The following is a 27,237-nucleotide window of genomic DNA, read 5'->3' on the forward strand; positions in this document are numbered from 1 at the left end:
CCGTTCCTCTAATCACCCCCATCTGCATATTGGAGTTTGACCGTGCCCGATCGGGCAAGTTCATGAATCTAGCCCTTTATTTGCTGAAAACCTATTTTATGAGTAGTGTCGGAGATTTAGCGCCCCGGGACACGGTAGAAATGCAGCTTAGTAAAAGAGGGCCTAAGTGCATGAAAAGCTTACACCTACTTACATGGAATCTGTTTGCAAGCATTCCAGGGTTCATAGTGCAGTCTGCAGTAGAACAGAGCTGTAGTTACAATTTACCTCTGTAAATTATAAAGTACACAGATGACATGTAGCACATTTACACCTTTTTTAAAGAAGGTATAAATTTGTTTTTATGTGTTTACATGCTACCTGGGCTGGTTCTGAATGCTAAAAAAAACAGGCATCTTTCACTTTTCACTTTAATTTTAACAGAATGCGATGAATAAACAGCTAAATACATAAAATACGTACATTCTTACTGGGCCCTCCTATCAACTAATATCATTCCCATCAGCCTTTTCCTATGCAATGCCTTTTTATATATGAGGGGGTTCTGAAAAGTTCTTAGCCCAACCAACCAATCAACTTCCTAAATTCTGAATGTTATTTTTCCACTGCTGGGAGGTGGAATATGCTGATTTTACTATATACTTTCATGTACAACCCTGATAATAGGAAATATAACACAGGCTTGGCACATTTCCACTAAAAAAAAAAATCTATATTTTAACACCCCAACTTAGGAGGGGATGCTGAAAAGTTCTTAGCCCAACCAAGAAGAGAATGATGTTAAAAAAAGGAATTTTGTTTCTGTAAATTGGCACTTAAAGAAACAAGATAACACTCTTTTCAGAATTTAGGAAGTTGGTTGGGCTGAGAACTTTTCAGCACCCCCCTCCTCGTAGCGTTGGATGTAAAATAGCACCGGATGTGCAATGCTATAGCATAGTGGCACTAAAACTGTAGTGCTATATGTACAGGCTCTGGTACAATTGTAAACATCGATACACAGGTAGCACCTAGCCAACGCCTCCCTGCAAAGACCTAGGGCCACCTCACACAATATAGAAAGAGTCTACTATCGTCCGCTCACATGCATGGCAAGATGGATGCCAGGAGGGAAGGAACTTGCCACTAAAACCAACAGAACTGCAGTGAAATATTCTTATTCCCTCTACTTCAAAAAGGTGATCTCTCTCAATTAAGCAGCAAGATTCAATCACAAATTGATGGACCTCATTTGACACCTGTTACTATAGAGGCGGCAACTGTTTCAAGTCTTCTGGAGTCAAGCTTTGGTGAAAATAAGGAGCCCAGTGAGTCCACTAAAGCCACAAGTGCTGTTCCATAAGGACTAGTTTCCGAGGAGATCAGTGATGAGTTTTATGGTTCTTTTTGCCTGAGACCATAATACATCGATCTTGATAGATAGTGTAAATAAGTGTTGTGTGTCGTGATTGAGGAGGTGACAGAGCAGCTTCTGCCTTCAGACGCCCTCTTTGACTGACAGGGCAGGTAGCATTATACTTCTCTCGACAGGTTTCCTGGACTGGCTGCTGCTCCTTTTCTGTGGCTAGATCAACTCCTTTTTTCTTTTTCCTGAAAACTCTTCACGTCACCAACTCCCACTATAAAGAGGCGGCTGTAGAACTGTAGCCAAGTCACACAGCTGACCCTGCAGAGAACTGGTGTCAGCACCGGTGGAGCTGGACAGCGACTCAGGAGTTAAAACGGCTCTGCGGACCGTACAGTCCTAGCCTGTTCAACGTAGCCCAACCAGGGAGAATAGACACGACCGGATCCCAGAAATAACTTGAAGAGGATAGAAAGGAGACCCAGGTGGATCTTAGGGAGGACAGAGAGCCTGCTGGCCACCGGTTGCTGAATTTTATGTAGATGGGGCAGGACTCCAGCAGTCTCCCAATTCCTCTGGCATAGCTCCGAGTACACGTCCAACTGTTCAACCAGGCATGAGAGAAAACGTCCAGATTTGGCTGATCAGACTAAAAAACCTGAAAAGTGCAAGTGCAGTTTACTTTTTATATTGGGTTTTATACTTTTCTTCACTCTCTCTCTCTTAAGCTCTGTGCCCGATCACTGATCACCCAGTTGGGGGGGGGGGGATCTGTTTCTCTCTTTGTCCACACTCTGATCTCCCCTCCCAGATCGCCTCTGCACAAGAGAGATGAGCTCCTCCCGGATCATCGGATCCTTCGCGGTCTGGGACTACGTGATCTTCGCCGGGATGCTACTCATCTCCGCTGTCATCGGTATTTATTATGCGTTTGCTGGGGGCGGCCAGAAAACATCCAAGGAGTTCCTGATGGGAGGTCGAAGCATGACCGCTGTCCCGGTGGCATTATCGCTCACCGCCAGCTTCATGTCTGCGGTCACCGTGCTGGGCACCCCCTCGGAGGTCTATCGATTTGGGGCCATGTTTACCATCTTTGCCTTTACATACGCGCTGGTGGTCTTGGCTTGCTCGGAGATCTTCCTCCCCGTCTTCTACCGACTGGGAATCACCAGCACCTATGAGGTAAGAGGCCTTCTACATGCTGGTTCATAGACAATGGCGCGAAAGACAAAGGCGCGCCCAGACAATTGAGCGCAGCGTGCGCCGCCGCACCGCTCTAAACTACAGTTTTTAGGGGCTCCAACGGGGGTTTTTATTGGGAACCCCCCCAGTTTACTTAATAGACATCGTGCCGGCGTTATGGGGGGTTTGGGGGGTTGTAACCCTCCACATTTTACTGTAAACTGAACTTTTTCCCTAAAAACAGGGAAAAAGTTAAGTTTTCAGTAAAATGTGGGGGGTTACAACCCCCCACACAATGCGGCGTGATGTCTATTAAGTAAAGTGGGGGGGTTCCCCCCCACGCCCCCTCGTCGGAGCGCTAAAAACAGTAATTTAGAGCGGCACGGCGGCGCACGCTGCGCTCAATTGTCTGGACGCGCCTTTGTCCTGGCACGCTTTTGACCTGACACCCTACATGCTACCTCAACACTGGGGGATTAAAAACAAGAAACCTTTATACTTTGAAAGGTTTGAAAGTCATCAACAAGAAGACTTCCTAAATTCTGGCTTCAATAATCCAATATGGGATCCTTGTATTACTTCAAAAAAAAATGTTTGGTTTTGGTACTTCCTAAAAAGTACTCAAAATATGAGCTTTTGTAACCAGCAATTGGTGATAATAGATTCTTACTTTGCTTACCTCACCTGCCGCTTTCCATTACAAAGTACCGTAATATCTCTGTTCTGTTGGGGAATGAGGGCGAGTGCTGGTTGTTCGTAAGATTGCTTTCCCACTCTGCCATCTTTTGCAATTTACACAACTCCCAACTTGTTGAGTTTGCCTTGATTTTTCAGTTCCATGCCACCGTATTCCTCTCTCCATCCTGTTATTTCTGTTTAAGTATCTCATAACGATTATTTTTGTTTCTTCTTGGATTAACCTCAGCCCCATCGCTCTTGTTTGTTTAGGTGAAAAGCTTGGTGTAATTTTGTTATCAGGTTAGTGCAGGACTTAGAGAATGACACGGGGACAAATTTGTCCCCGTTCCCACAGGAACTCAATTTCCCTGTCCCATCCCCATGAGTTTTGTCCCTCACCCTGTCCCTGCCCCATTCCTGTAAGCTCTGCCTGAACCGCACAAGCCTCGAACACATGATTTGACAGTGTTTGAGGCTTGTGCAGATGAGGGCAGAGCTTGCAGGAATGGGGCAGGGGCAGGAAAAGAACTCACAGGGATGGAGAAATGAGTTCCCGCGGGGACAGGGAAAAATTTGTCCCCGTGTCATTCTCTAGTGCAGGTCAGCGATGCTCAGTTTTCTGTGCAGGAATCTCTGTAACAATTTGTAACCTGGTTTTTCTCTAGCATATAATAATCTCTTCTCCTGATTACATCCCCTCTTTTTATGATTTGTAAACTCTTTCTCTTCTCTCTTCCCATATTTTTTAAACTCTGTAAACTGTGTCGAGCTCCACTTCAGTGGAGAAGATGCGGTATATAAACCTAAGGCTTAGTTTAGTTTAGTGGTAAGTGGCGTTTAAGAAAACATTCAATAGTATTTTAAGTGACCATCTGAGCCGACACAGGACCATGTCGAGCCAATTTGTTTTGCATGAATAAAAACTGATTGGAGAAATTCCTCTTCTAATCGAGCTTTATTTGTCCTTTGCAGTTCCATCCCCACTTTTTGGATTTTGTGTGGGGATTTGGCTCCTTGTTTCTTTTTGCCTTCATTAGAAATATGGAACAGACTGAACCAGGATGGGATCACCTGCCCCTTCCCACTGTAGATGGTCTGCACATGCGCTGGTCCTCTGTGCCCAGCAGAGCTGTAAAGAAAACGTTTAAAAAAAAAAAACTTTTTCGCAAGCCTGTGGTTTTAACCCCCTTTAAACCCGCAGGTTAAAACCACAGGCTCGCACTACGGGAAAGGGCAGTCGGGGCAGAGAGCAGGAGTTATCAGGGCGGCAGAGAGCAGAGAATCAGAACAGAGAGCAGTAGTTGTGAGCAGGACGGGAGAGAGTGGAGAATCGGGGCAGAGAGCAGAAGTTATCAGGGTGGCAGAGAGCGAAGAATCGGCGGAGAAAGCAGGCGAGCAGAGAGCAGGGCAGCAGAGAGCAGGCGAGCACAGTCAGAAAGGACGTGAGCGACTGGTCCCCAGCAGTCTCTTCTTTGTTGATCGGCCAGCCCAGTCGGTGTTCCAGATTTTGTTTAGTGACTCGCTGCCTGCCTACTTTGCATGCCGTTTCCCCTCATTTGCATGCATGGATCGGATGGGAGGATGATCGGCCACGAGGTTAATGAATTGGGTAGGAGGGAAATCGGTGGTCAGGATTTGATCAGTGGGCTTAGTGAATCTAGCCCAATGTTCTTGAAATGGACTTTATTAAAAAGTATATTTTAAAAAATCAACATAGCAATCCACATAAAAACCTTAAGGACCTATTCTGCTAGGAGCATTACACCCAACATGGTCCCTGCTAGTCCTAGGATGAAAGATAGGTGGAAAAGACAATCCAAAAGTACAAATGCGTAGAAGCTCCACATGAGACACACTGCGAAAACCAAATGGAACTTCTACACATTTGTACTTTTGGATTGTTTCGATTTTCCATGTATCTTCTACCCTAGGACTAGCAGGGACCATGTTGGAAGGACACGGTACTACTTGAAAGGATCCATAGAAGAGCGACTAAGATGGTTAGGGGGTTGGAGGAGCTGCCGTACAGCGAAAGATTAGAGAAACTGGGGCTCTTCTCCCTCGAACAGAGGAGATTGAGAGGGGACATGATCGAAACATTCAAGGTACTGAAGGGGATAGACTTAGTAGATAAGGACAGGTTGTTCACCGTCTTCAAGGTAGGGAGAACGAGAGGGCACTCTCTAAAGTTGAAAGGGGATAGATTCTGTACAAACGTAAGGAAATTCTTCTTCATCCAGAGAGTGGTAGAAAGCTGGACGCTCTTTCGGAGTCTGTTATAGGGGAAAACACCCTCCAGGGATTCAAGACAAAGTTGGACAAGTTCCTGCTAAACTGGAACGTACGCAGGTGAGGCTGGACTCATATAGAGCACTGGTCTTTGACCTGGGGGTCGCCGCGTGAGCGGACCGCTGGTCTGACTCAGCAGCGGCAATTCTTATGTTCTTAACACTCCCAGCGGACTAGGTCCTTAAGGTTTTTATATGGATTGCTATGTTGATTTTTTAATATACTTTTTAATAAAGTCCATTGGCAGGTGTTGGAAAATTATTGTTGTGCTTTTATTCAAAGTGTGGATGGGCATCATAGGTGGTCACTTAGGGCCTGATTCTGATAACAGAGCCATAGGTTAGGCAGCGGTAGGTGTCCTACCACTGCCTAACTTATCCTCCACCCCCTTTTACAAAACTGTAGTGCGGTTTTTAATGCCAGCTCTGATGCTTATAGAATTCTAGAAAAGGAAAACATCTCACATTAAACTCAAAATTATATACTATCTTCCTTAGACCACTATTAAAGGAGGAAGGCCCTGGAAAAGGGAAGAGAACCACATTTAAGATCACAATAATAATACACTTCTCCCTCCGTATTCGCTGCGATAGGGGATTAACAGAACCGCAAATAGAGAAAAACCGCAAATAACTTTTTCATATGTTATTCGCTGTTTTCTTTTTAATGTTTATTAATTTTTCAAAGCTAAGAAAAGTGCAAAACAATATACATACATATAATAACAATCATAATAAGCACTTATAATCAATCAATAATAATACAGAAAAATAAAACCCCCTCTCCCTTCCAATTTTTCTATCAGGGAACAAAACCAAACAAGAGATATCCCCCCCTCCCACCCTCCCCTGGATGTGTGTTAAAACAACGGTAAAATAAAATAAAAGACAACTATAAACCATCTATTAAAACTATTAAAAACAATCGTGAATATGGTGAAACTGTGAAAAACATGGTGGGAGATCTGGCCTGTTCCTGAAGGAGAGGCAAAAGGGCCATGATAAAAAGACAGGCAGGTGGCACTGAGATAGATAGACAGACAGAAATAAAGACACAGACACAGAAAGACAGGTAGGTGGGAAAAGGGGCATGATAAAAAGAGAGGCAAGGGGCAGGGAGATAGACAGACAGACAGAAATAAAAACACACATACAGAAAGATAGGTAGATGGGAGAAGGGGCACGATAAAAAGACAGGCAGGGGGCAGGGAGATAGACAGACAGAAATAAAGATACACATACAGAAAGACAGGTAGGTGGGAGAATGGGCACAAGAAACAGACAGACAGCGGCCAAGGAGAGAGATAGACAGAAAAAAAGACAGACAGATAGCGGCCAAGGAGAGAGAGACAGAAATAACGAAAGACAGACAGACAGATGCATCTATTCTAGCACCCGTTAATCTAACGGGCTTAAATACTAGTTCATAAATAAAATTAATATATATGCAATTAAATAAATAACATAAAAATGTTAAAAATATATTAATTAAAATACAACATATATCAAATAAATAAGTATTAATACAATGCCATGCTTATAGTAATACAAACACCAAATAAATATGAAAATATATGCAGGCACTGCTGCCTTTGTTCAAAAAACTATTTTTATGGGACTTAAAACTATTCTTCAATGTTGGCTGACTCCGCATACTCGCACAGTGTCACATTGGCGGACCCAAATAATCCACTTGGCAGGGTATGAGCGTCAGGCTATTTCTGACATGGACTCTAAATAGGGCACATTATTTATTCGCTGTTGGTTGCCTTTTTGTTCTACTTTGACACCTACTATCGATAGTGTTAAAGGGGTGGTGCCTTGATAAAGCGATTTCCCGCAAAACATGTCGGCTATGTCACCCTGCCTGATTAAAAAACATCTCTACTAGAGAAAACTACATTAAAGCTAAGCAAAATAAGTCGAACTACATTGAAAATTATAAGAAAGTCATAAATATTTAAATATATAAAGCTCTGTAAAAGTTAAAGATTAGAAAAACTAGACCCAGTGACAATTTGTCACGTAAAGCTCAGAACGGTGATATGTTTGAGTTCTGAGTGGTGACGCTGAGGGACTAATAATTGACTAAACAGGTTGCTACTTGAAATAAGGAAGAAGTTCCTATTTCTATTGAATTGATAGTTAAGAAATAGCCACCTGAAGTGTTATATGCTAGAAATCTTGATTCATCTCCTTATGAGAGGCATAGAAGGATATGGGTGACTAAGAATTATCACAAAAAATTGCACCCTCCAAAATACAGGACAAAAAAGTCACCTTTCTTTACAAAAAGGGAGAAAAGACCTCAGTGTCTAATAGGGGCTCTTTAAGCTTCCCATGTAGACAGGCTAGTTTTAAACAGAATTTAATCCTAGCAGACACATCCTTGGTCAGAAAAACTCCCAATTAGTAAGTGAACCTCTATTCTAATTTTCTAATAGTTTTATATATTTTCTTATAGTTTTATATATTTTTTTAAACTTTTCTTCAAACAACAATTGTCAAAAATAGAAGTCACTTATCTGAGCACTTCAATATTCAGGTGTAGTCCTGGAGTAAAGCAAGCAGGAAAATCTGCTCTATGGAAAAAAGCTATCAGTCAAAACATTCTTCCAAAATATAAGTGACTTCTATTTTTGACAATTGTTGTTTGAAGAAAAGTTTAAAAAAATATATAAAATTATAAGAAAATATATAAAACTATTAGAAAATTAGAATAGAGGTTCACTTACTAATTGGGAGTTTTTCTGACCAAGGATGTGTCTGCTAGGATTAAATTCTGTTTAAAACTAGCCTGTCTATATGGGAAGCTTAAAGAGCCCCTATTAGACACTGAGGTCTCTTCTCCCTTTTTGTAAAGAAAGGTGACTTTTTTGTCCTGTATTTTGGAGGGTGCAATTTTTTGTGATTTATTTTGGGCATCCTTTTCTTGATTTTTTGGATATTTTTGACTAAGAATTATGCCAGGTGTACACCTGGCAGGGCCTCAGCGTGTGCGGATCGCCGGACTTGATGGACCGAAGGTCTGATCCGGAGATGGCGCTTCTTATGTTCTTATCCATTGACTGGGACTAGGTAGATTACTGACAGATAAGTATCTTTTTTTTTCTCAATTCCTCTGTCTTTCCAACCACAACAGAGCATTAATTAGTCTTTGTTTATACGCTGGGAAGGCTTTAATAGAAAGTGATGTATTCCTTCGGTGTTGGTTTGAACTTTATCCTGTTTGCCATAGAATACTTTCTTTGTTTAAGATCTTCAGTTTTGACTAAAGGCACTGATAGTTCAATCACACGCTTAACTCATGAGTTAATATATGAGGAAGAGGAGACCAAGGATCACATGAAAGATAAACAAAAGAAACAGTGTTCTTAATTTACTGCAACATCTTGGCTTCATCTAAGCCCACCATCTCATCAAGGTGTCCCACTTCCTTCACACATTCCCAGTCACGTAATCACTGTCATGGTTCCTTTGAAGCTATTTTGCAAAGCCACTTATTCAGCCACAGAAATCTTTATTTATAGATCACTTATAGCCTAAGTGGTTTACATTCAGGTACTTCTCCCTATGTGTCCTGGTGGGCTCACAATCTGACTAATGCACCTGGGGCAAGAGTGTTAAGTGAAATGCCCAGGGTTACAAGGAGCAACACTGGGCTTGAACCTGCAACCTCAGGGTGCTGAGACTGCAGTCCTAACCACTAGGCCACTCCACTTTATGTTCATAACCAGCAGTAGGGGATGTGGAATTACCAGTCTCTTGGGGAACGTTAACAGATGGCTTACAATCATAGAGCTAATGCAGCAAAGTGTGCAGGGCTAGCAGGGCTTTTAGGGGCAAATTCTATAAACAGCATCCCAATTGTAGGCAGTGGTGGGCATCCTACCGCTGTCTAACCAGACAATCAGGATGCACGCTTTTAGAAAAAAAAACTACCCGAGGCAGGTCGCCTACTCTGAAGGCATTTTCATGAGCCTAGGGAGACACCTAGGGATGCTTAAGCTCACCAAGGCAGGGTGTGGGTGTGGTTTCGCCCGGAAATGGCCTTGGGCAAGCTTCAGTAGTCCTAGATGTTTCCCTAGGGCCGTGAAAGACACCTGAAATGTAGGTCAGCAAAATGCTGGTGTCCATTTCAAATAGAAGCGGCCTCTGACTGATTGTGGCAAGGAAATCTCCCTGCCACAATCAGTAGAGCAGCTGTGGCAGAGAAATCGCTCCCCGCGAAGTTGTGTGGCAGGAGGGATGCTCACTCCCTCCTGCTGTCCCCTCAAGCATCGCTCCCCCACAAAGCATCCCCCAGGAGGAGGAGTACCCAATTCCTCCTGTCAGCAACCCCTCCGAAGCACTCCCCAGCAGGAGGGATACCCACTCCCTCCTACAGGAAACCCGAAACACCCCCCCCCCCCCAAACCACGATAGGCAGGGGAGATGCCCACTCTCTCCTACCGGAACCCCCCCAACTTCCCCCTTCTGCCAGCAGGTCACCACCCCCCAGAGCAGAACTCTCCCACTGAGCCACCAGTGGAGGTGGGGGGGGGGGGAACTGGAGGAGGAGAGGAACCAGCAAGGAGGAGAGACGCTGGCTCAATGCCTACAGGATGTCAGCCAGTGCTTCTTTGCCTCGCCGGTGTTTCGCAGCACACTGGGAATCTCACTGCGGCACACTACAGCGACTTAAATGCGTGCTTTTGTTTTCTTAGGGAACACTTGCATTATCCAGCCCCAAATTTTCCCTTGCAAATTATAATTAAAGGAGGAATGCAATGAATATACTTGCCAGTGTCCGTGTGTTTGTCACAGGTGTGCTGGGATTTACCCGTGCAAAATGCAGTTCTGTGTATTGTCCAACAACTGTGTAGCTAAAGCACATGTGCTTCAATGTGTGCACCCCCCTCCCCAAATTCTTAAGTTGTGCTTGCAAATTGGCATGCGCAGCTGATTTCAAGAGCCAGCCTGCTTCCCGATTGAGTTGGTCTAATGAAGAGGCATCGCCTACAACTTTTGTTGCCCCTCCTTTCTACAATGCGCAGGTGGACTCTTGCAGTCTTATAATTTAGCCCTGTTCTGCAGGATTCAAAGGGGCAGAAAAGCAGTCTCTTACATATTATATACAGAGCTGCGTAAGTATAGCAGCTCTACAGAAATGATAAGGAATGCCAGCGATGGCCCTCCGAGCATGCCACTAGTAACATGGTGGCTGCCCGGAGGGAACACGGCCTTCACTTCACCCCCTTCCCCTGCAATTCCCTGTCATCTCTGACGTCGGGGGAGGTCGTTCTAAGTAGCATCTGGTGAGATTAGGTGCCGTAGGTGTGTTGACTGAGTGGCATTTCTGGGTGCATGACTTTAAGGCGCTGGGGGCTCCCTAGTAGTAATTTCCAGCGTCAGCATCTATGAGACAAACCTGGTTCTTTTTGTCACATAGAGGTTTTTTTGACCCCAGTTAGATAGTTCAAAGTCTAATAGATGCTGGCATTGTCATCTTGAAATAGGGACACGGGATCATTTGTTATTCTATTGTCCTTTGATACTCAACTTTTGGAAATCAATATGGGGACAAATTAATTTGATACTAGAGTTTTCGATTCCGTTGTCCTATGAGGTGGTCATCTGTGAGACATTGTTATCAACTAAACCTCAGTTAGAAAGATATAAAAGCAGACTCTTTATCATTATGACTGGGATAGCCATGCAAATGGTTACCAAGAACTGGAAAAATTGGGATAGACTTAATTTTTCCTTTTGGTGGGAAACTTTATGTTTATGTTATAAATATGAAAAAATGAATTAAGAACTATCATGTCATAATAAACTATGTAAATTAACATGGGGTCCATTGACGAATTTTGTTAACTCTGATTAGTTGGATTATGCTTTTATTTTTCTTTTTTGATTTGCAGATCCAGGAAGGATGGGAGGGAGGGAGAGGGGGATAATACTTTGTAGCATTCTTTGATCGATTGTAAAGGCTGTTTGTGATGTTAATTGTATGTATATTTTATTGCACTGTTCTCAAATTGAAAATTAATAAAGATTTATAAAAAAAAAAAAAGTAGTAGTTTCCAAGGTCAGAGGAAATCTGCTTTCTAATTTGTTGCTTGTGTTTAGGATTTGAGTGTGGGTGCTTTCCTTTTTTATAAACGTACTAGCCTTTAAGCCCGTTACATTAGCGGGTGCTAGAATTAATGGTATTACATTAACGGGTGTGTCTGTCTTTCTTTCTTTCTGTTTCTCTCTTTCCTCAGCTGTCCACCACTACCCCTTGCCTGCTCCCCCTGTCCAGCAGTAGCCCTTATATCGGGAAGAGACTGTCACTCCGACATGTTTCAAGAAAAAGTCCCCTACAATATAATTAAAATCATTTTATATGCTGCTCAATAAAATTAATTTATATATCATATTAAAAGGTCTAAGAATCATCCATAACAAACTTTCTGGACAATAATTCCCCCTTGAAATGCTTTACAAACCATTTGTTGGCTTCTCCTAATCGAGATGGCCGCGGATTATTTTAATGTTTATTTAAACCTCCCTCATTCAAGCGACATGACTTGATGATGTAACAGCAGCGAATCAGGGCTCAGACATCCATTCTATTTCCTGATTTAAACTGAATGGATTCCTTTTTTATAAGTCAGCCCTTAATAGACACAGATAAGGACATAAAGCTTTCCCCCCTCCCCCCCAACTCTTTTGATCTGACTAATGTTTTTGGCAGAGGTTCCTTGCCTGTAACCATTTGGTACTTACTCTTCATGACTTCGTTTTAAGTGTTGCCTACCTGGTTTCTTCGCCCATTCCTCCTCCTAACCTCAACGCCCTGTGATTTCTTCTTATTCCTCTGTGCCTAGCTGCTGTTTCTCTACATAGATAATGATTGGCTCAAATTATTGATTCAGTTTTGAGAAGGATGCTAGGAATGATTTTAAAAAGGGGATAGTTTAACAAGACTAAGAATGTCATAATGCCTCTGTATCGCTCCATGGTGCGACCTCATTTGGAATATTGCGTTCAATTCTGGTCTCCTTATCTCAAGAAAGATATAGTGGCGCTAGAAAAGGTTCAAAGAAGAGCGACCAAGATGATAAAGGGGATGGAACTCCTCTCGTATGAGGAAAGACTAAAACGGTTAGGGCTCTTCAGCTTGGAAAAGAGACGACTGAGGGGAGATATGATTGAAGTCTACAAAATCCTGAGTGGAGTAGAACAAGTGGATCGATTTTTCACTCCATCAAAAATTACAAAGACTAGGGGACACTCGAAGTTACAGGGAAAAACTTTTAAAATCGATAGGAGGAAATTTTTTTTCACTCAAAGAATAGTTAAGCTCTGGAATGCGTTGCCAGAAGATGTAGTAAGAGTGGATAGCGTAGCTGGTTGTAAGAAAAGTTTGGACAAGTTCTTGGAAGAAAAGTCCATTGTCTGTTATTGAGACAGACATGGGGGAAGCCACTGCTTGCCCTGGATCGGTAGCATGGAATGTTGCTACTCCTTGGGTTTTGGCCAAGTACTAGTGACCTGGATTGGCCACAGTGAGAACAGGCTACTGGGCTCGATGGACCATTAGTCTGATCCAATAAAGCTATTCTTATGTTCTTATGTTCCATTTTCAATATCATTCATACTAAGTATTTCATAATCTTCTTTCAAGTACAGTGAAATAGAAGAACAATTGTTCAGCTACACAAAGCTGTGTTTATCCTAGCATAGTGTCTTTTACTGCATTGCACCTTCTCTCTAGAATTTCCCAGCCTAGGGTTACCGGACATCTGGGAAAACCCAGACATGTCCTCTTTTTAGAGGACTATCCAAGTTCCTGGACAGACTTTCCAAAACCCAGCAGTTGTCTGGGTTTTAGAAAGCTCTGGCGGTGTGTGGAGGACCTCTGAGCATGCGTGGATGACGTCACACGTGTTCACACACACTCGGAGGTCAGGAATAATGAGACAAGGCTTTTGGTGGTGAGGCTTGGGGTGAAACAGGGCGGGGCCAAAGGTAGAAAGGGGTGTGGCTTGGGTGGTACAGGGCAGGCCAAAGAAGAACAGGGCAGGTCTGGGGTAGAATGGGGAGGGGCTAGGCATCCGGGATTTCACCAAGAAAAATATGGTAACCCTAGTTTCTCTTCAAATAAAACTTTCCTTCCTTAAATCAAAGGGTGCTTTTAAATCCCCCTTACTTCATGAGACCTGTGGTAAAACTAGTGGGAGTCTGATGTTTCTACCTGTCTGGTTGAATGAACACTTAAGAACATAAGAAAAACCTTATTGGGTCAGACCAATGGTCCATCTAACCCAGTATCCCATCTTCAAGGAGGCCAATCCAAGTCATAAGTGCCTGGCAAAAACCTAAATAGTAGCACCATTCCATGCCACTGAACCAGGGCAAGCAGTGGCTTCCCCCATGCCTGTCTCAACAGCAGACTATGGACTTTTCCTCCAGGAACTTGTCCAAACCTTTTTTTTTAAACCAGCTACATTAACTGCTCTTACCATATCCTCTGGCAACTATTCTCTGGTGAAAATTTTTTCTTCTTACTGGTTTTAAACCAAACCTCTTATTGTTTTAGGCCAAAGGACTGAATTTTGTGACTTATTGCACGTTGTTTTGGAGTGACTGAACTTTACAAGATTTATTTTCACTCTTTCCCTTCTAAAGAATAGCATTTTTTTCACATTAAATATGGTCTGTACACTGCCTTGATATACCTTTAGGATATATCGTATAATGTCTGTAATAAACCATAGCCCTTAGGAAGGCTAACTCTTTTCTCTGAAGTATACGAATCACAATGACAAATGTATGCTGTTTGATAATGGAAAGATCTGCCTGAAGTCAAGATAAATTTTCAAAATAGTCTAGTTCTGTATATTACAATAACAGTGTGGAAATATTAGGAATAGCTTCGCAAAGTAACTAAAGCTCCTGATTAGAATCTATTAATCTGAGATTACCAGGTTCAATGTCTATGAAATATGCAGAGGTGTCTATGGCCCTTATTTTTAAAGCCCTATTCATGTTTAGACATCCATATTGCATGGACACTCAAATCATGATTTTATAAAGCTAGGATACAGAGGTCTAAAACTGCAGTACATCCTTACAGCAAAGGTATGTGGTCTGGGTATATTATGAGGGGTCAAAACATGGATGTCCAGCTGCCCTGACTGAGGGACTGTCAGGAATTAGGGACATTCATGGTACTTTTTTATTTAATTTCTTATAACACCCCCTACGAGCCTGAGAACTATTAAAGCAGTGCATATTCAGATATAGTAACACTGGCATTCATATTACTTTCATCGCTCATACCCGAGATTAACTCCAGGAAATAAATACTCCTCAAACTTCTCTTAGTGGATAAATAAATTCTGGCCGCAGCTTTATTTAACAAACAATGCCATAACATTAAAGCATGAATATATATACATTTCACTTTTCCAGAGCGATCTTCAGCAAACCCAAACCCATATCAGCTAGTGGGTAACGTCCTAGCTGACAGCCCCCACATTGATCCAACCCTTGCCCCCTCCCCCATGAGACCTGCGGTGCCGCCCGGCCTCACCAATACCTGTGGCGGTGTCACACACAAGTAGCTTCCCTTCCATCAATCCCTGTAAACATACCATAAACCAATCATTGACCGCCTGGAATACCCAATTTCCGCCAAAACTGAACAAACCCACCTCCTCCCCCACCACCCCCACTACTATGTAACAACTATAATCAAATCAGGAACACCCACAACTGAAGTGCAAAAATCAATCTAACTAGACCCAAACACCAACCCACCACCTTTTTAACAGGACAGGGTGGGAGGGCAAAATTCATAATTTTCTTTACTCCCGTCCCTTCACTCACTATCCCCACTCGCCAGCACTCTCCTCCCCAAAAACCAATAACTAAACATTCCATTCTCACAATCCTAAACTCGCGCTCATCCCTCCACCAATCAAAAGCCACATCCATTTCACCAATCATCTCTCGATTTTTTTTCCTAACAACATCCAATGCCCATTCCTCCAATCTTATCATACCCACCTTACCTCACATCCTCCCTCTCCCCCCATCCCCGCCCCCCTGCTACCTATTCTCTCTTCCATAGTTCAACCACTGTTACTGGCCCACTATTTAATTTGTGGGCCCTTTAAGTATTTTTCTGTCCCTGGAGGGCTCACAATTTAAGGGCTGCTTTTATCAAGCTGCACTAGAGGTTTTTAGCGTGGACCGGTGAGGTAAGTGTTCCTAAGCTCATAGGAATTCTATGAGTGTCGGAGCATTTACCACTCCAGCTTGCGCTAAAATCCTCTAGCGCAGCATGATAAAAGGGGGAGGGGGAAGTAAGCTTGTACATGGATCTGAACCAGGGTTCCCTGGTTTTTAACCCACTGCTCTAATTATTAGGCTTCTCCTCCACTGCGCATGGATGTCTATGTGTCTCTGCTAATATAATGACCAGGTCAGATCCAAAACCCAAATGCTCACAAGGGCTGGGAGCATAACATAAAACACATTTTCTACACAAACTCCAGCCCTGAACATAAAAGTGTCCACCACACATCATTTTACATACATATCACTTACAGTCATTTCTAAAATCCCTCAGACACATAAAAAACAGTGTTAATGTGCAAACAGAAAGTCTATTTGATTACCTGCTTGGAATGCAAGAATACACAACTATAATATTCTTTCAAAAAAACTCTGCTTGTTACGAGGGGGCCACTGAAGAGTTCTCAGCCCAACCAGCAAAGGGCAGTCTCCATCGAGGGCTATACTCTTACCTCCTCTTCTATTAAACTGTGATAGCGTTGCGAGCAGCGCTATCACAGTTTCGTAGAAGAGAGGGTTAGTCCAGCGATTTTTCCACATTTTTTGTTCTGTATTTTTCCGACAGAATGAAAAAAATGGAAAATCGCTGGACTAGGGCCGGGATTCTCTAACTAGTGCCGTTGTCGGCGGCTTCTTGAAAAACTTTTCATTATGGGTGTGCTTCTACGCCTAAATGCCTCAAATGTAATTGGATGGACAACTCCTTAGCGCACAGTCTCTGGTCTTTTCCAAAGACTTGTGCCTTCTGGCAAGAAATTTGTTTGTATCATCAGTCCCTAGTAGGATATGCCCTCCCGGGCCATCTTGAGGGGATTATTTTTCTAGCTAGGGGCTTTTTTGGGGGCGGGCATTCTGTGGGGGATAATTTACTCCTTAGTAAGGACAATATCCTGGGGAAGATTTGCATTCTAAATCACTGGATAAAGGACTCTCCACCCACCATCTGGTGCTAGAGAAATAAATTCCATCTCTTAATGGTTTGGGAATCTATGTCAGCTGGAGTAAAACCTTTTTGTCAGTCTGGTCCCCATCCTCCATGGTAAAGAGTCAAATTGCTAATAGATGACAGAAATCAGCGGTTCCTTTGTTGCCTTCTGTTCCTTGCTAAGGGAGGTGGGTTTGGGGAGGGGTTGGGGGGAGGATGAAGGGTTGTATATCGCGTCTGGGTTGTCAGAACCAACGCCGAGACTCCTGCTGTTTGGCTTATAATGGTTATTTGGGCTTAGCTCCCGGTTTATGTACAAAAACTTCCTATCATTGTCTATGTGCTTTCCTTGTTCGTTTGGATAAATCGTTTCTAAAAAAAAAAGCAGCTGCTGATTACGTATCAATCACACAATGGCACCAGTTAGAGAATTGCGCCTCTGGCAAAGGTTGGCGGCGGGAATGTAGTCCAGGGTTTCCCAGGCCTATATTTCCAGCACCTGCCTTTGATGTGAATCACGTCTCTATAGGCGTTTTAAGGCACCTAATGCCACTTCTGGTGTTAGCCATGCCTATAACGGCGTTAGGCAACGTAAAGCGTCTATGGAGGCACGATTCTGGTGCCAATATTTAGGCCCTGGTAGGCGCCTTGAAAATCAGTTTAAAATGTCATTTAAATGGCATTTTTCACTGAGTTGGGCACTTCCTGGCACCTAAAAAAGCAGCAAACAACAAAGGGGAGAACCAACAAGGGTCTGCAGTCAGGAATACGAAGGCAAAAGCAAAACAAAGAAAACTGCAGACGGGCAAAGTTTATGATAACAATAGATAAAATGTGGTTAAAAACCACCTAAAAACAAACAAGTGGACCCGACACAGTCCGTGTTTCAGAAAACACACCTATATCAGGGGTCCCAAATGAAGAAAGAATGAGTTAAAACCGCAAACAAGCTATTGTCTGTATGGGGAGAGCTCCGGTAAAGAGCCTGTGCGAGTCTTGCTGAAAAGTTGAAAACCAGCGTCATTTAGAGAATCTGGGCCTAAATGTATAGCCCTCGATGGAGACTGCCTCAGTTTCATTGTCTTTTCCGCGCACCGAATGGCTGCGCGCCGTTGGCTCCCCCCTTTTAAGGGGGAGTCTGGGTACGCTGGTGGTGACGCATTGTGGGTGGGCGGAGCTCCCTCTCGCCGCTACCCCACGCTGCCTGCCTTCTCCTCCACTTCCCTTCTCTCCTCTCTCACCGCTTTCTACCTTCTCCTCCGTTTCCCCGCTCTCCCTCCTGGGCTCTACTCCGGTGCCTACTGAACCAGCCGAAGCTACTGCCGCGGTCTCCTCTTTTAAGAGGGAGTCCGGGCGCGCTGGTGGTGGCGCGTTGGGGGTGGGCTTAGCTCCCTCTCGCCGCTACCCCACGCTGCCTGCCTTCTCCTCCGCTTCCCTTCTCTCCTCTCTCACCGCTTTCTGCCTTCTCCTCCGCTTCCCGCTCTCCCTCCTGTGCTCTCCTCCGGTGCCTACTGCCTCCTGCACCGGCCGAAGCTACTGCCGCGGTCTCCTCCTTTTAAGGGGGAGTCCGGGCGCGCTGGTGGTGATGCGTTGGGGGTGGGCGGAGCTCCCTCTCGCCGCTACCCCACGCTGCCTGCCTTCTCCTCCGCTTCCCTTCTCTCCTCTCTCACTGCTTTCTGCCTTCTCCTCCGCTTCCCGCTCTCCCTCCTGTGCTCTCCTCCGATGCTTACTGCCTCCTGTACCGGCCCTCATGCTTTTTTGAATTCCATCATAGTTTTCCTCTCCACCACCTCCCTCGGGAGGGCATTCCAGGCATCTACCATCCTCTCCATGAAAAATAATTTCCTAACATTATTTAAATACTTAAGTGACATAAATGCACATAAAGCACGATTCTATAAATGGTGCCTAACTGAAGACTGACAGGCATCATGCACCACATTCTTCGGTACCTAATTTATAGAATTGGGGCCAAAATGCTGTGTTTTATTTCCTTTTGTTCCCAAAAGGAAAGAACTATGAACAAAATTGTTAAAATTTTTTCCTGTTGTTTTGTTTCTCAGTAACAAATGCAAAGCAGCCTACTGCAGACCCTTTGCCCTGTTTGCTGATGCCCAAAAATCAGTGCCACCATTTTAACCAGGCCCAATCGGTACCAACCAACAACCCCTTGCCTCATTTGAGGATTTAAATGGGGCAGGTGAGATCCTCTGCCAGTTCTGCCCTTTCAGTGTACATTTTCAAAATGATGTCTGACAACAGTGGAGAGGAAGGGACAGAGAGAAAGTCATTCTTAGGAGGGGTACAGGAGATATTATCAGGGCTGTTCAATCTACGGATCCGACCTTAGTATGGCTTTCAGCACTGTGTTTGTTATGGGTTAATGCTCTTAGCAGCGGTCTCTAGAGAGATCCCTGCGCAATGCAGAGGCTAAATTTGTTGATGACCATGCAGTCTCTGGGAGAAAATGCAGAGAGTGAATACAAATTAACCCAATAACCTGAAGGAAAATGAAACCGGAGAAGATCTGAGAGCAGTGACTCAGCAGAAGAGCGTAGAAATCATGAATTGCATTTCTTGATGTCAAGACATCTCATGTCTCATCCCCCAATTTCTCATCCACAGAGATATCATTAAGAAAGTGAATACTGCATGTTCTTCATTTTTCATTCTCTATTTTTATTAGCATTTCCAATGGAGTTTACCGGCAAATCTTACAGAAATCAGAAATCGTATAAAAGTGCATAGAGTGAAATTTTGGCATTTGTTTTCTAAGCTTCTATCTGTTTGAAGGCACGTGTGAAGTTTAAGTTTGGTTGTTTTTGCTTTAAGGTACTATTCGGTCCAGCCCCTAAATATATAACTGACCTTTTCTCTTTCTCAGCCAACAGACATAAGAGAAGCTCACATTTGAACTTTGTTTTCCCTCCAGTTAGAGGATGTAAACTCAAAAGACATCATCATCACCTATTCTCACATCAGGCAGCATTATGGGATAAAGATCTGGAACAATTGCTTACGCCTACTACTTATGGGGAATTCAGGAAACGCCTAAAACCATATCTGTTCCTGAAGTATCTAGGCAGCTGACCCGTACAACTCTTTCTCCACAAGCTTTTAACTCTGTTAAGTTCACTCATTCTGTACCATCTTTTAATCATTGTAAACCGCATAGAACTTCACGGTCCTGCGGTATATAAACTGTTATTATTATTATTTATATTAGTCACATATCGCTTGATATTCTCAGACCACAGGAGATAGCCAGCTGTTTTTCGCAATCCACGATGAAACCAGAAAATTAATAGCAGTTCTGACTAAGTAGCGAACAAACTCCCAATGGTCCCTCCATTCACAACGGGAACTCAGACTTTCCAACCCTCCAGCAAAACTGCCTCTACCGTGAGAAAGCCCGAAAGCAATCATATTTCTATAGCATACCTAAATGATGGAATCAACTCCCTCCTGCCATTATGGCAACTGATAACCTACTGACCTTCTGGAAAGCAGTAAAGACGCTTCTTTTCATGGGCCGGATCAGTTCTGGTCTCAAATTTTGACAGAACTTGCTTCAACGTACCTTGCTAACCAGTTCTTCTACCGTTCACTGCAGATATGTTAATACCCGTTCGTGACTATGATTTATTTTCTTAGATTCTGCAAAGCATGTGTTCTTAGTCACTTTCTCTATAAGTTGTAAGTTATTGATTTTATAGCTTTGAGTTTTGATCCTGTAGCATGTTATTGACTCTGTAATGTACGTATCTCTGTTCCTGAAAACTTTGTGTATACAGTACTCTCCCGAATTTCAAAAAACTACAAATGCGGTTTTTCGCCTGTGAAAAGGCAGCTGGAATGTTGGCGGATAAAGAAAATCACTTGTGGTCTGCTCCGACCTCCTCTTCCTGTAGTAAAGTCAGGCTACACCAATCAGGAGCTGCTTTGACACACAGCTCCTGATTGGTGTAGCCAGGGCCGGATTTTCCTATAGGCTCACTAGGCTTCAGCCTAGGGCCTCAAGATCAAGAGGGGCCTACATTCAAATTGTTAGTAAAATTAAAATTACACTATTCTAAAACCAGTGAACACTAAAACACTGAACCAAAAATAAGGAGAAATTCTACGCTTCGGGATCGGAACCGGCTCCGGCCGCAACGGGGCGCCGACTCAGCTTCTCCCTTTCTTTTTCTCGCCCTGGGAGGAGGATCGGGGGAGGGAAACACATCAGTCCGGAAACAGCTGGGCAAAGCCCAGCCCTGCGGGGAGAGAGGCAATACGTGGATCCGTCAGGACAGGGCGGCCCAGACTGGCATCGGGGGTGGGGACGGGGTGGGAGGTTTCAGTGGAAGGGGGATGGGAGGCAGGCAGGCTGGCATCGGAGGGGGGTGGGGGCAGGGGATGGGATGGGAGGCAGGCAGGCAGGATGGCATGGGGGGTGTTCAATGGAAGGGGGATGGGAGGCAGGCGGGCATTGGAGGGGGGGTGAGGTGAGGAAGGACGCACTGGGGGCACTATGGACATAGGAAGGGGCAATGTTGTGTGTTATGTTTGATTAATTATTGTTACAAGTACTATATATGGTGCTGAGAATAAATGTCCAAATAAGTGTTCTCGACTTTTTTTTATTTATTATCCGTGTCACATTTTTTATAAAGGTTAGTACCAATAACAACATGTTTCATTTAACATATTGATATATATCACAGTAATAATGTATTTTATTATCTCATGTAATTTACAAACTTAAAAATGGGAGGTGAAAGGGCCTCATAAGTGGAATAGCCTAGGGCCTCTTTTCATCTAAATCCGGCCCTGGATGTAGCGTAACTTTACTACAGGAAGAGGCGGTCGGAGCAGACTGCGAATGAGCGAGACTGCCATTTGTGAACTGCGAATTCACGGGGGAACACTGTATATTCTTTGTAACCCATTCTTTGCTCCTGGGGAGGATGGGCTATAAAAATGAATGAATAAATAAATAAATAAATATGTGGTGTCCAACATTGAATTTCTGGTTTACATTTGGCCGGCCGAGACATAGCCAGTAGGCTGGCTGGCTAAATCCTAGAGGCCAAAGATAGACCTGCTTTTTAGGTGGGTCTATCTGGCCGCTGAGCTTAGCTGGCAAGTGACTGAATATCTGTGGTGTCACCAGGCTATTTGTGGAACATAACATAACAGAATAAAATTGGATTTCTAGACCATATAACCTTGAAGTTCAATGCGGTTTACAAAAGATTAAGGCCTCCTTTTATTAAACCACGCTGGCACTTTTTAGCACAGGAAGCCATGCTGAATGCCCCGCACTGCTCCTGACCGCATTCAGCATGGCTCCTGGCGCTAAAAACCGCTAGCGCTGTTTACTAAAAGGGGGCCTAAATTAATAACAAATTGAAATGAACCATGGGAATCTAATTAGTTATAAATTTTGAGAAGAGATGTTTTTAATTGTTTTGACATATAGCTTTCTCAAGGGTAAAAATACTAACAACAAATAAAAAAAAAATATGAAGGGCCGCTGAAAAGTGCTCAGCCCAGCCAAGAAGCGAATGATGTAGAGCCATGAAACTTACAAGTTAGTCTACACTTTTCGTGACACTTTTCATTTCAATGGGGCAATGCATCTGGTAAATGGGCACAGGTATAGGGAAACCAAGCCATTGTGACATCACCGATGAGGTTGGCTCTTAGGCATTGGTGGAATGAGGCATTATGACATCACAATACAAGGGGCCGCTGAAAAGTGCTCAGCCCAGCCAAGAAGCGAATGATGTCGAGCCATGAAACTTACAAGTTATTCCACACTTTTCTTGACACTTTTCGTTTCAATGAGGCAAATGCATCTAGCAAATGGGAGCAAGTACAGGGAAACCGAGCCATTGTGACATCACCAATGAGGTTAGCTCTTAGGCATTGGTGGATTGAGGCATTATGACATCACAATATGAGGGGCCGCTGAAAAGTTCTAAGCCCAACCAAGAAGAGAATTATGTGGAGCCATGAAACTTACAAGTTATTCCCCACTTTTCTTGACACTTTTTGTTTCAATAATATGAAATGTAATGAAATGAAAAGTGTGGAATAACTTGTAAGTTTCATGGCTCCACTTGTATAATCACACGCATATATCAAATTCACAAAAACTGAACTACATAATAATGAATTTTAAATAAAATCTCACCCCTGAATTTTTATCCCCCCAAAGTAACCACAATTAATATTTGCACAGAGTTTCTCATCAGAGCCCTTGTCAGAAAAAAATCAATACAATTTTTTCAAGCCAAAAACTAGAGTATTCAGCTAATATGATTGTATTTCTTACTCATAGTATATTAACAAGATATAAAAATCTCTCCATCATTTCAATTTTACTTTTATAGACTTTCTTAAATAAAACATAAGAAACACCTTCACCGGATCAGACCCTAGGTCCATCTAGTCCGGCGACCCGCACACGCGGAGGCCAAGCGAGGTGCTCCCTGTTGGAGACCCTGATTTCCCGTATCCCTCGATGTGATATCCCAGAACGGTAGTCTCCGTCATCCAAGCGTCCACCACTCTGTGCGAAACAGAACTTCCTGACATTTGTCCTGGACCTGCTGCCCCTCAGTTTCAGTCTATGACCTCTTGTCCGTGTCACATCTGAAAAAGTGAATGATGCTGTTTCTTGGTCTATTTTGTCAAATCCTTTTAATATTTTAAAGGTCTCTATCATATCCCCTCGCAGTCTCCTGGGTGAACAGTCCTAGTTTTTCGAGGCGTTCTTTGTAGCTCAAATTCTCCATACCTTTGACTAGTTTAGTGGCTGGCCTCTGTTATATCTTTCTTAAGGAATGGAGACCAGTGTGAGGTTTGTCAGAGAGCTTGTCTTCAATTTTCTCCACCAATGTCTGCGTACTCCAAATTTTCTTCTCCCTGACTTCCAACAGCAGGTCCTGAAGCCGCTCCCAAGGTGTCTTTGCATTCCAGTGCTGGATTTTGCCATATATCATTCATTTATGGTCCATGAATTGATTATGCTGGAAATTGCCAAAATAGGCACCTTTTGACGTCTCACATAGGTGTTCTGTTATAAAATCACCCATACTTGTCAATCCTTACTTCCTGGCATTTAAAATCTAATAAGGAAAAACAATTACTACTACTATTTATAATTTCTAAAGTGCTGAAAGGTGTATGCAGCGCTGTGCAAGTGCATTTAACAAGTAATAGATGATTCCTGCTCAGAAGAGCTTACAATAAAACAATAAGAGGTTTTCATGTAATAGAGAAAAATTAAAGTAGGTGGTTATAGGTGGGATTTAATGGAGAATTCCCACCCAATATCAATTGTGATGTGGGGCTGTAAAGGAGATCTGTGGTTCTGTGTGTTATTGCTCTGTCTGTTCTAATTTAGTGCAACTAGAACTATGAAAATTTAGGAGAGAACAGAACACAAGTTCTGAAAGGAAAGAGAGCTGCACGACAAAGGCAAAATATGTGCTATTTCCTATCACGGCCTCCGGAAGGGTGTTCCATGTGTCCACCACCCTCTGTGTGAAGAAGAATTTCCTTGCGTTTGTTTTAAACCTGTCCCCCTTCAATTTCATTGAGTGACCCCTTGTTCTTATAGATTTTTCAATTTGAAAGAAACCACAAGAACAAGGGGTCACTCGATGAAATTGAAGGGGGACAGGTTTAGAACAAACGCAAGGAAGTACTTTTTCACACAGAGGGTGGTGGACACATGGAACACCCTTCCGGAAGCTGTGATAGGAAATAGTACAGTACAGGGTTTCAAGGAAGACCTGGATAGGTTCCTGGAGGACAAAGGGATTGAGGGGTACAGATAAGAGCAGTGGAAGGTTTAGAGATAAGTGTAGAGGTAGGTATAAAATTAGTCAGGGACTGCTGCTCAGGCAATATGCCTGATGGGCCACCGCGTGAGCGGACCGCCGGGCTAGATGGACCTCTGGTCTGCCCCGGCGGAGGCGACTACTTATGTACTTATGTATTAGACTGCAAGAAGAAACGCTGTTTTGTTTTAAATACATCTTCCATGTTATCTTCTTCAAGTACAGGCGACAATAAAAGACGGGAAGGGGTAAAACGTAGACCTTACGGACCTCGCGGATCTAAACCCGCCTGTCCTTAAAAATCTGAGGTCTTTGCCCCTTTTAGTCTCAGCATAGATTATGGCTCTGACAGACCTGACGGATCCTAATGCTTTTCCCTCCCTATGCTGAGACTAAGCTGCAGTGGGTGTGACAAGGCAGTGGCTGCTGCCAGAAGGATGCTGGGCTGTATAAAGAGAGAAGAAGGTGTTGATGCCCCTGTACAGGTCATTGGTGAGGCCCCACTTGGAGTATTGGGTTCAGTTTTGGAGACCGTATCTGGCGAAAGACGTAAGAAGACTTGAGGCGGTCCAGAGGAGGGCGACGAAAATGATAGGAGGCTTGCGCCAGAAGACGTATGAGGAGAGACTGGAAGACCTGAATATGTATACCCTAGAGGAAAGGAGAGACAGGGGAGATATGATTCAGACGTTCAAATACTTAAAGGGTATTAACGTAGAACAAAATCTTTTCCAGAGAAAGGAAAATGGTAAAACCAGAGGACATAATTTGAGGTTGAGGGGTGGTAGATTCAGGGGCAATCTTAGGAAATTCTACTTTACGGAGAGGGTGGTGGATGCCTGGAATGTGCTCCCGAGAGAGGTGGTGGAGACTAAAACTGTGACTGAGTTCAAAGAAGCGTGGGATGAACACATAGTAACATAGTAGATGACGGCAGATAAAGACCCGAATGGTCCATCCAGTCTGTCCAACCTGATTCAATTTAAATTTTTAATTTTTTCTTCTTAGCTATTTCTAGGCAAGAATCCAAAGCTATACCCGGTACTGTGCTTGGGTTCCAACTGCCGAAATCTCTGTTAAGACTTACTCCAGCCCATCTACACCCTCCCAGCCATTGAAGCCCTCTCCAGCCCATCCTCCACCAAACAGCCATATACAAACAGACCGATTTAGAAAACAGAGGATTTAGAATCAGAAAATAATATTAACTATTGAACTAGGCCAGTTACTGGGCAGACTTGTACGGTCTGTGTCTGTATATGGCCGTTTGGTGGAGGATGGGCTGGGGAGGGCTTCAATGGCTGGGTGGGTGTAGATGGGCTGGAGTAAGTCTTAACTGAGATTTCGTCAGTTGGAACCCAAGCACAGTACCGGGTAAAGCTTTGGATTCTTGCCCAGAAATAGCTAAGAAGAAAAAAAAATTAAATTGAATCAGGTTGGGCAGACTGGATGGACCATTCGGGTCTTCATCTGCCGTCATCTACTATGTTACTATGATTTTTAGCGCAATTGAGTTGGTGTTAGTTTTTAGCATGCGCTAAAAACGCTAGCACATCTTAGTAAAAGGAGCCCTAAAAGTGGCATGGACCTCAGGGCAAAAGTTTTGCCACTTTTAGTCTCAGCACATGCCTTTATAAATCTATTTTTGCTCTGTTTTGCGGTATACCTGCGCTGGCATAACTTCTGGAGTCTGGGTCTTGGTGAAAATATGGAACCCGTCTTTTTAGTCTGCTAAAGGTATTAAGAAGCAAAGCAGGTACAAAGATACAACCACAGAACCACAATAACAAACAGAAGAGCAGCTGGAAACATCACAAGAGAACCGAGTTCTTCAAGTTGATAGAACTATTTTCCTCAAAGTAAATAAGTGCTGTGTGGCTTGAAGAGGTGGCAGAAAAGCCTGCGTGTACCTCTCTCAGCAGGTTTCCTGGATTGGCTGCTGTTTCTGTTTTTTGTTTTTTTTTTCCAACATCTCTCACGTCATCAAGTCACTCTCCTGGTATAAAGAGGTGGCTTTGGAACCGTAGCCAAGCCACAGCTCCCATGGAAAACCAGTGTCAGCACCGGCGCAGCCGGACAGCACCTCAAGGACATCCGGCTGTCCTGTCTTAGCTGTTCACGTACCCAGCCAGGGAGGAAAGGCACAGCCAAACGCAAGGAAGGACAGCAATACACCTGAAGAGGATACAGTATATACAGCTGCTGCAAACAGATCCAGGACAGGGACATCCGGATCCCAGGAAGGACAGACATACACCCGAAGAAGACAGATAGCTGCCTGCAAGGAGACCCAGCCCAGGCACAAGCGGATCTCAGAGAGGAGACCCCAGCCCAGCCCCTGCTGGCACGGCAGGGCAAGCCACACGGGTTCCAGGACAGTTGCTCAATCGTTGTGTTAGGCAGGACTCCAGCAACCTCTCCATTTTTCTGGAATAGCTCCAGGCACTTTCTAACTGTAGCACAGCCAGGCGTGAGAGGACTCACTCAGTTAGGCACAGCTCAGGTGATCGGATTGAACTCCCCCCCCCATACCCCCCAAAAAAGGCAAGGCTATTTTACTTTAATATATTTTCTTTTATACTTTTCCCTTCCTTTGGCTCTCTCTCTCTTGTCTAGACACTGATTTCCCTCCCGCCTCTCCACAGAGCG

General features: G+C 43.7%; 1 protein-coding gene across 1 annotated transcript; it reads left to right on the forward strand.

Annotated features, from left to right (window-relative positions):
• The first annotated feature begins 1,626 nt into the window (after window positions 1–1,626).
• Window positions 1,627–19,687, forward strand: LOC117364319 (sodium-coupled monocarboxylate transporter 1-like). Its single transcript, XM_033953408.1, has 2 exons — window positions 1,627–2,527; window positions 19,638–19,687. The coding sequence occupies exons 1-2, from the start codon at window positions 2,177–2,179 to the stop codon at window positions 19,665–19,667; spliced, it is 381 nt and encodes a 126-aa protein (XP_033809299.1). The 5' UTR covers window positions 1,627–2,176; the 3' UTR covers window positions 19,668–19,687.
• Window positions 19,688–27,237: the final 7,550 nt, after the last annotated feature.

Source organism: Geotrypetes seraphini, chromosome 7 (assembly GCF_902459505.1).
Source record: "Geotrypetes seraphini chromosome 7, aGeoSer1.1, whole genome shotgun sequence".
Lineage (NCBI taxonomy): Eukaryota > Metazoa > Chordata > Amphibia > Gymnophiona > Dermophiidae > Geotrypetes > Geotrypetes seraphini.

Bases quoted from the DNA above. Each gene is read 5' to 3' on its own strand.
- LOC117364319 (XM_033953408.1), top strand. From the start codon at position 2,177: ATGAGCTCCTCCCGGATCATCGGATCCTTCGCGGTCTGGGACTACGTG. The intron at 2,528-19,637 runs GTAAGAGGCCTT...TCTCTTTCTCAG, and splicing joins GAATCACCAGCACCTATGAG to CCAACAGACATAAGAGAAGC.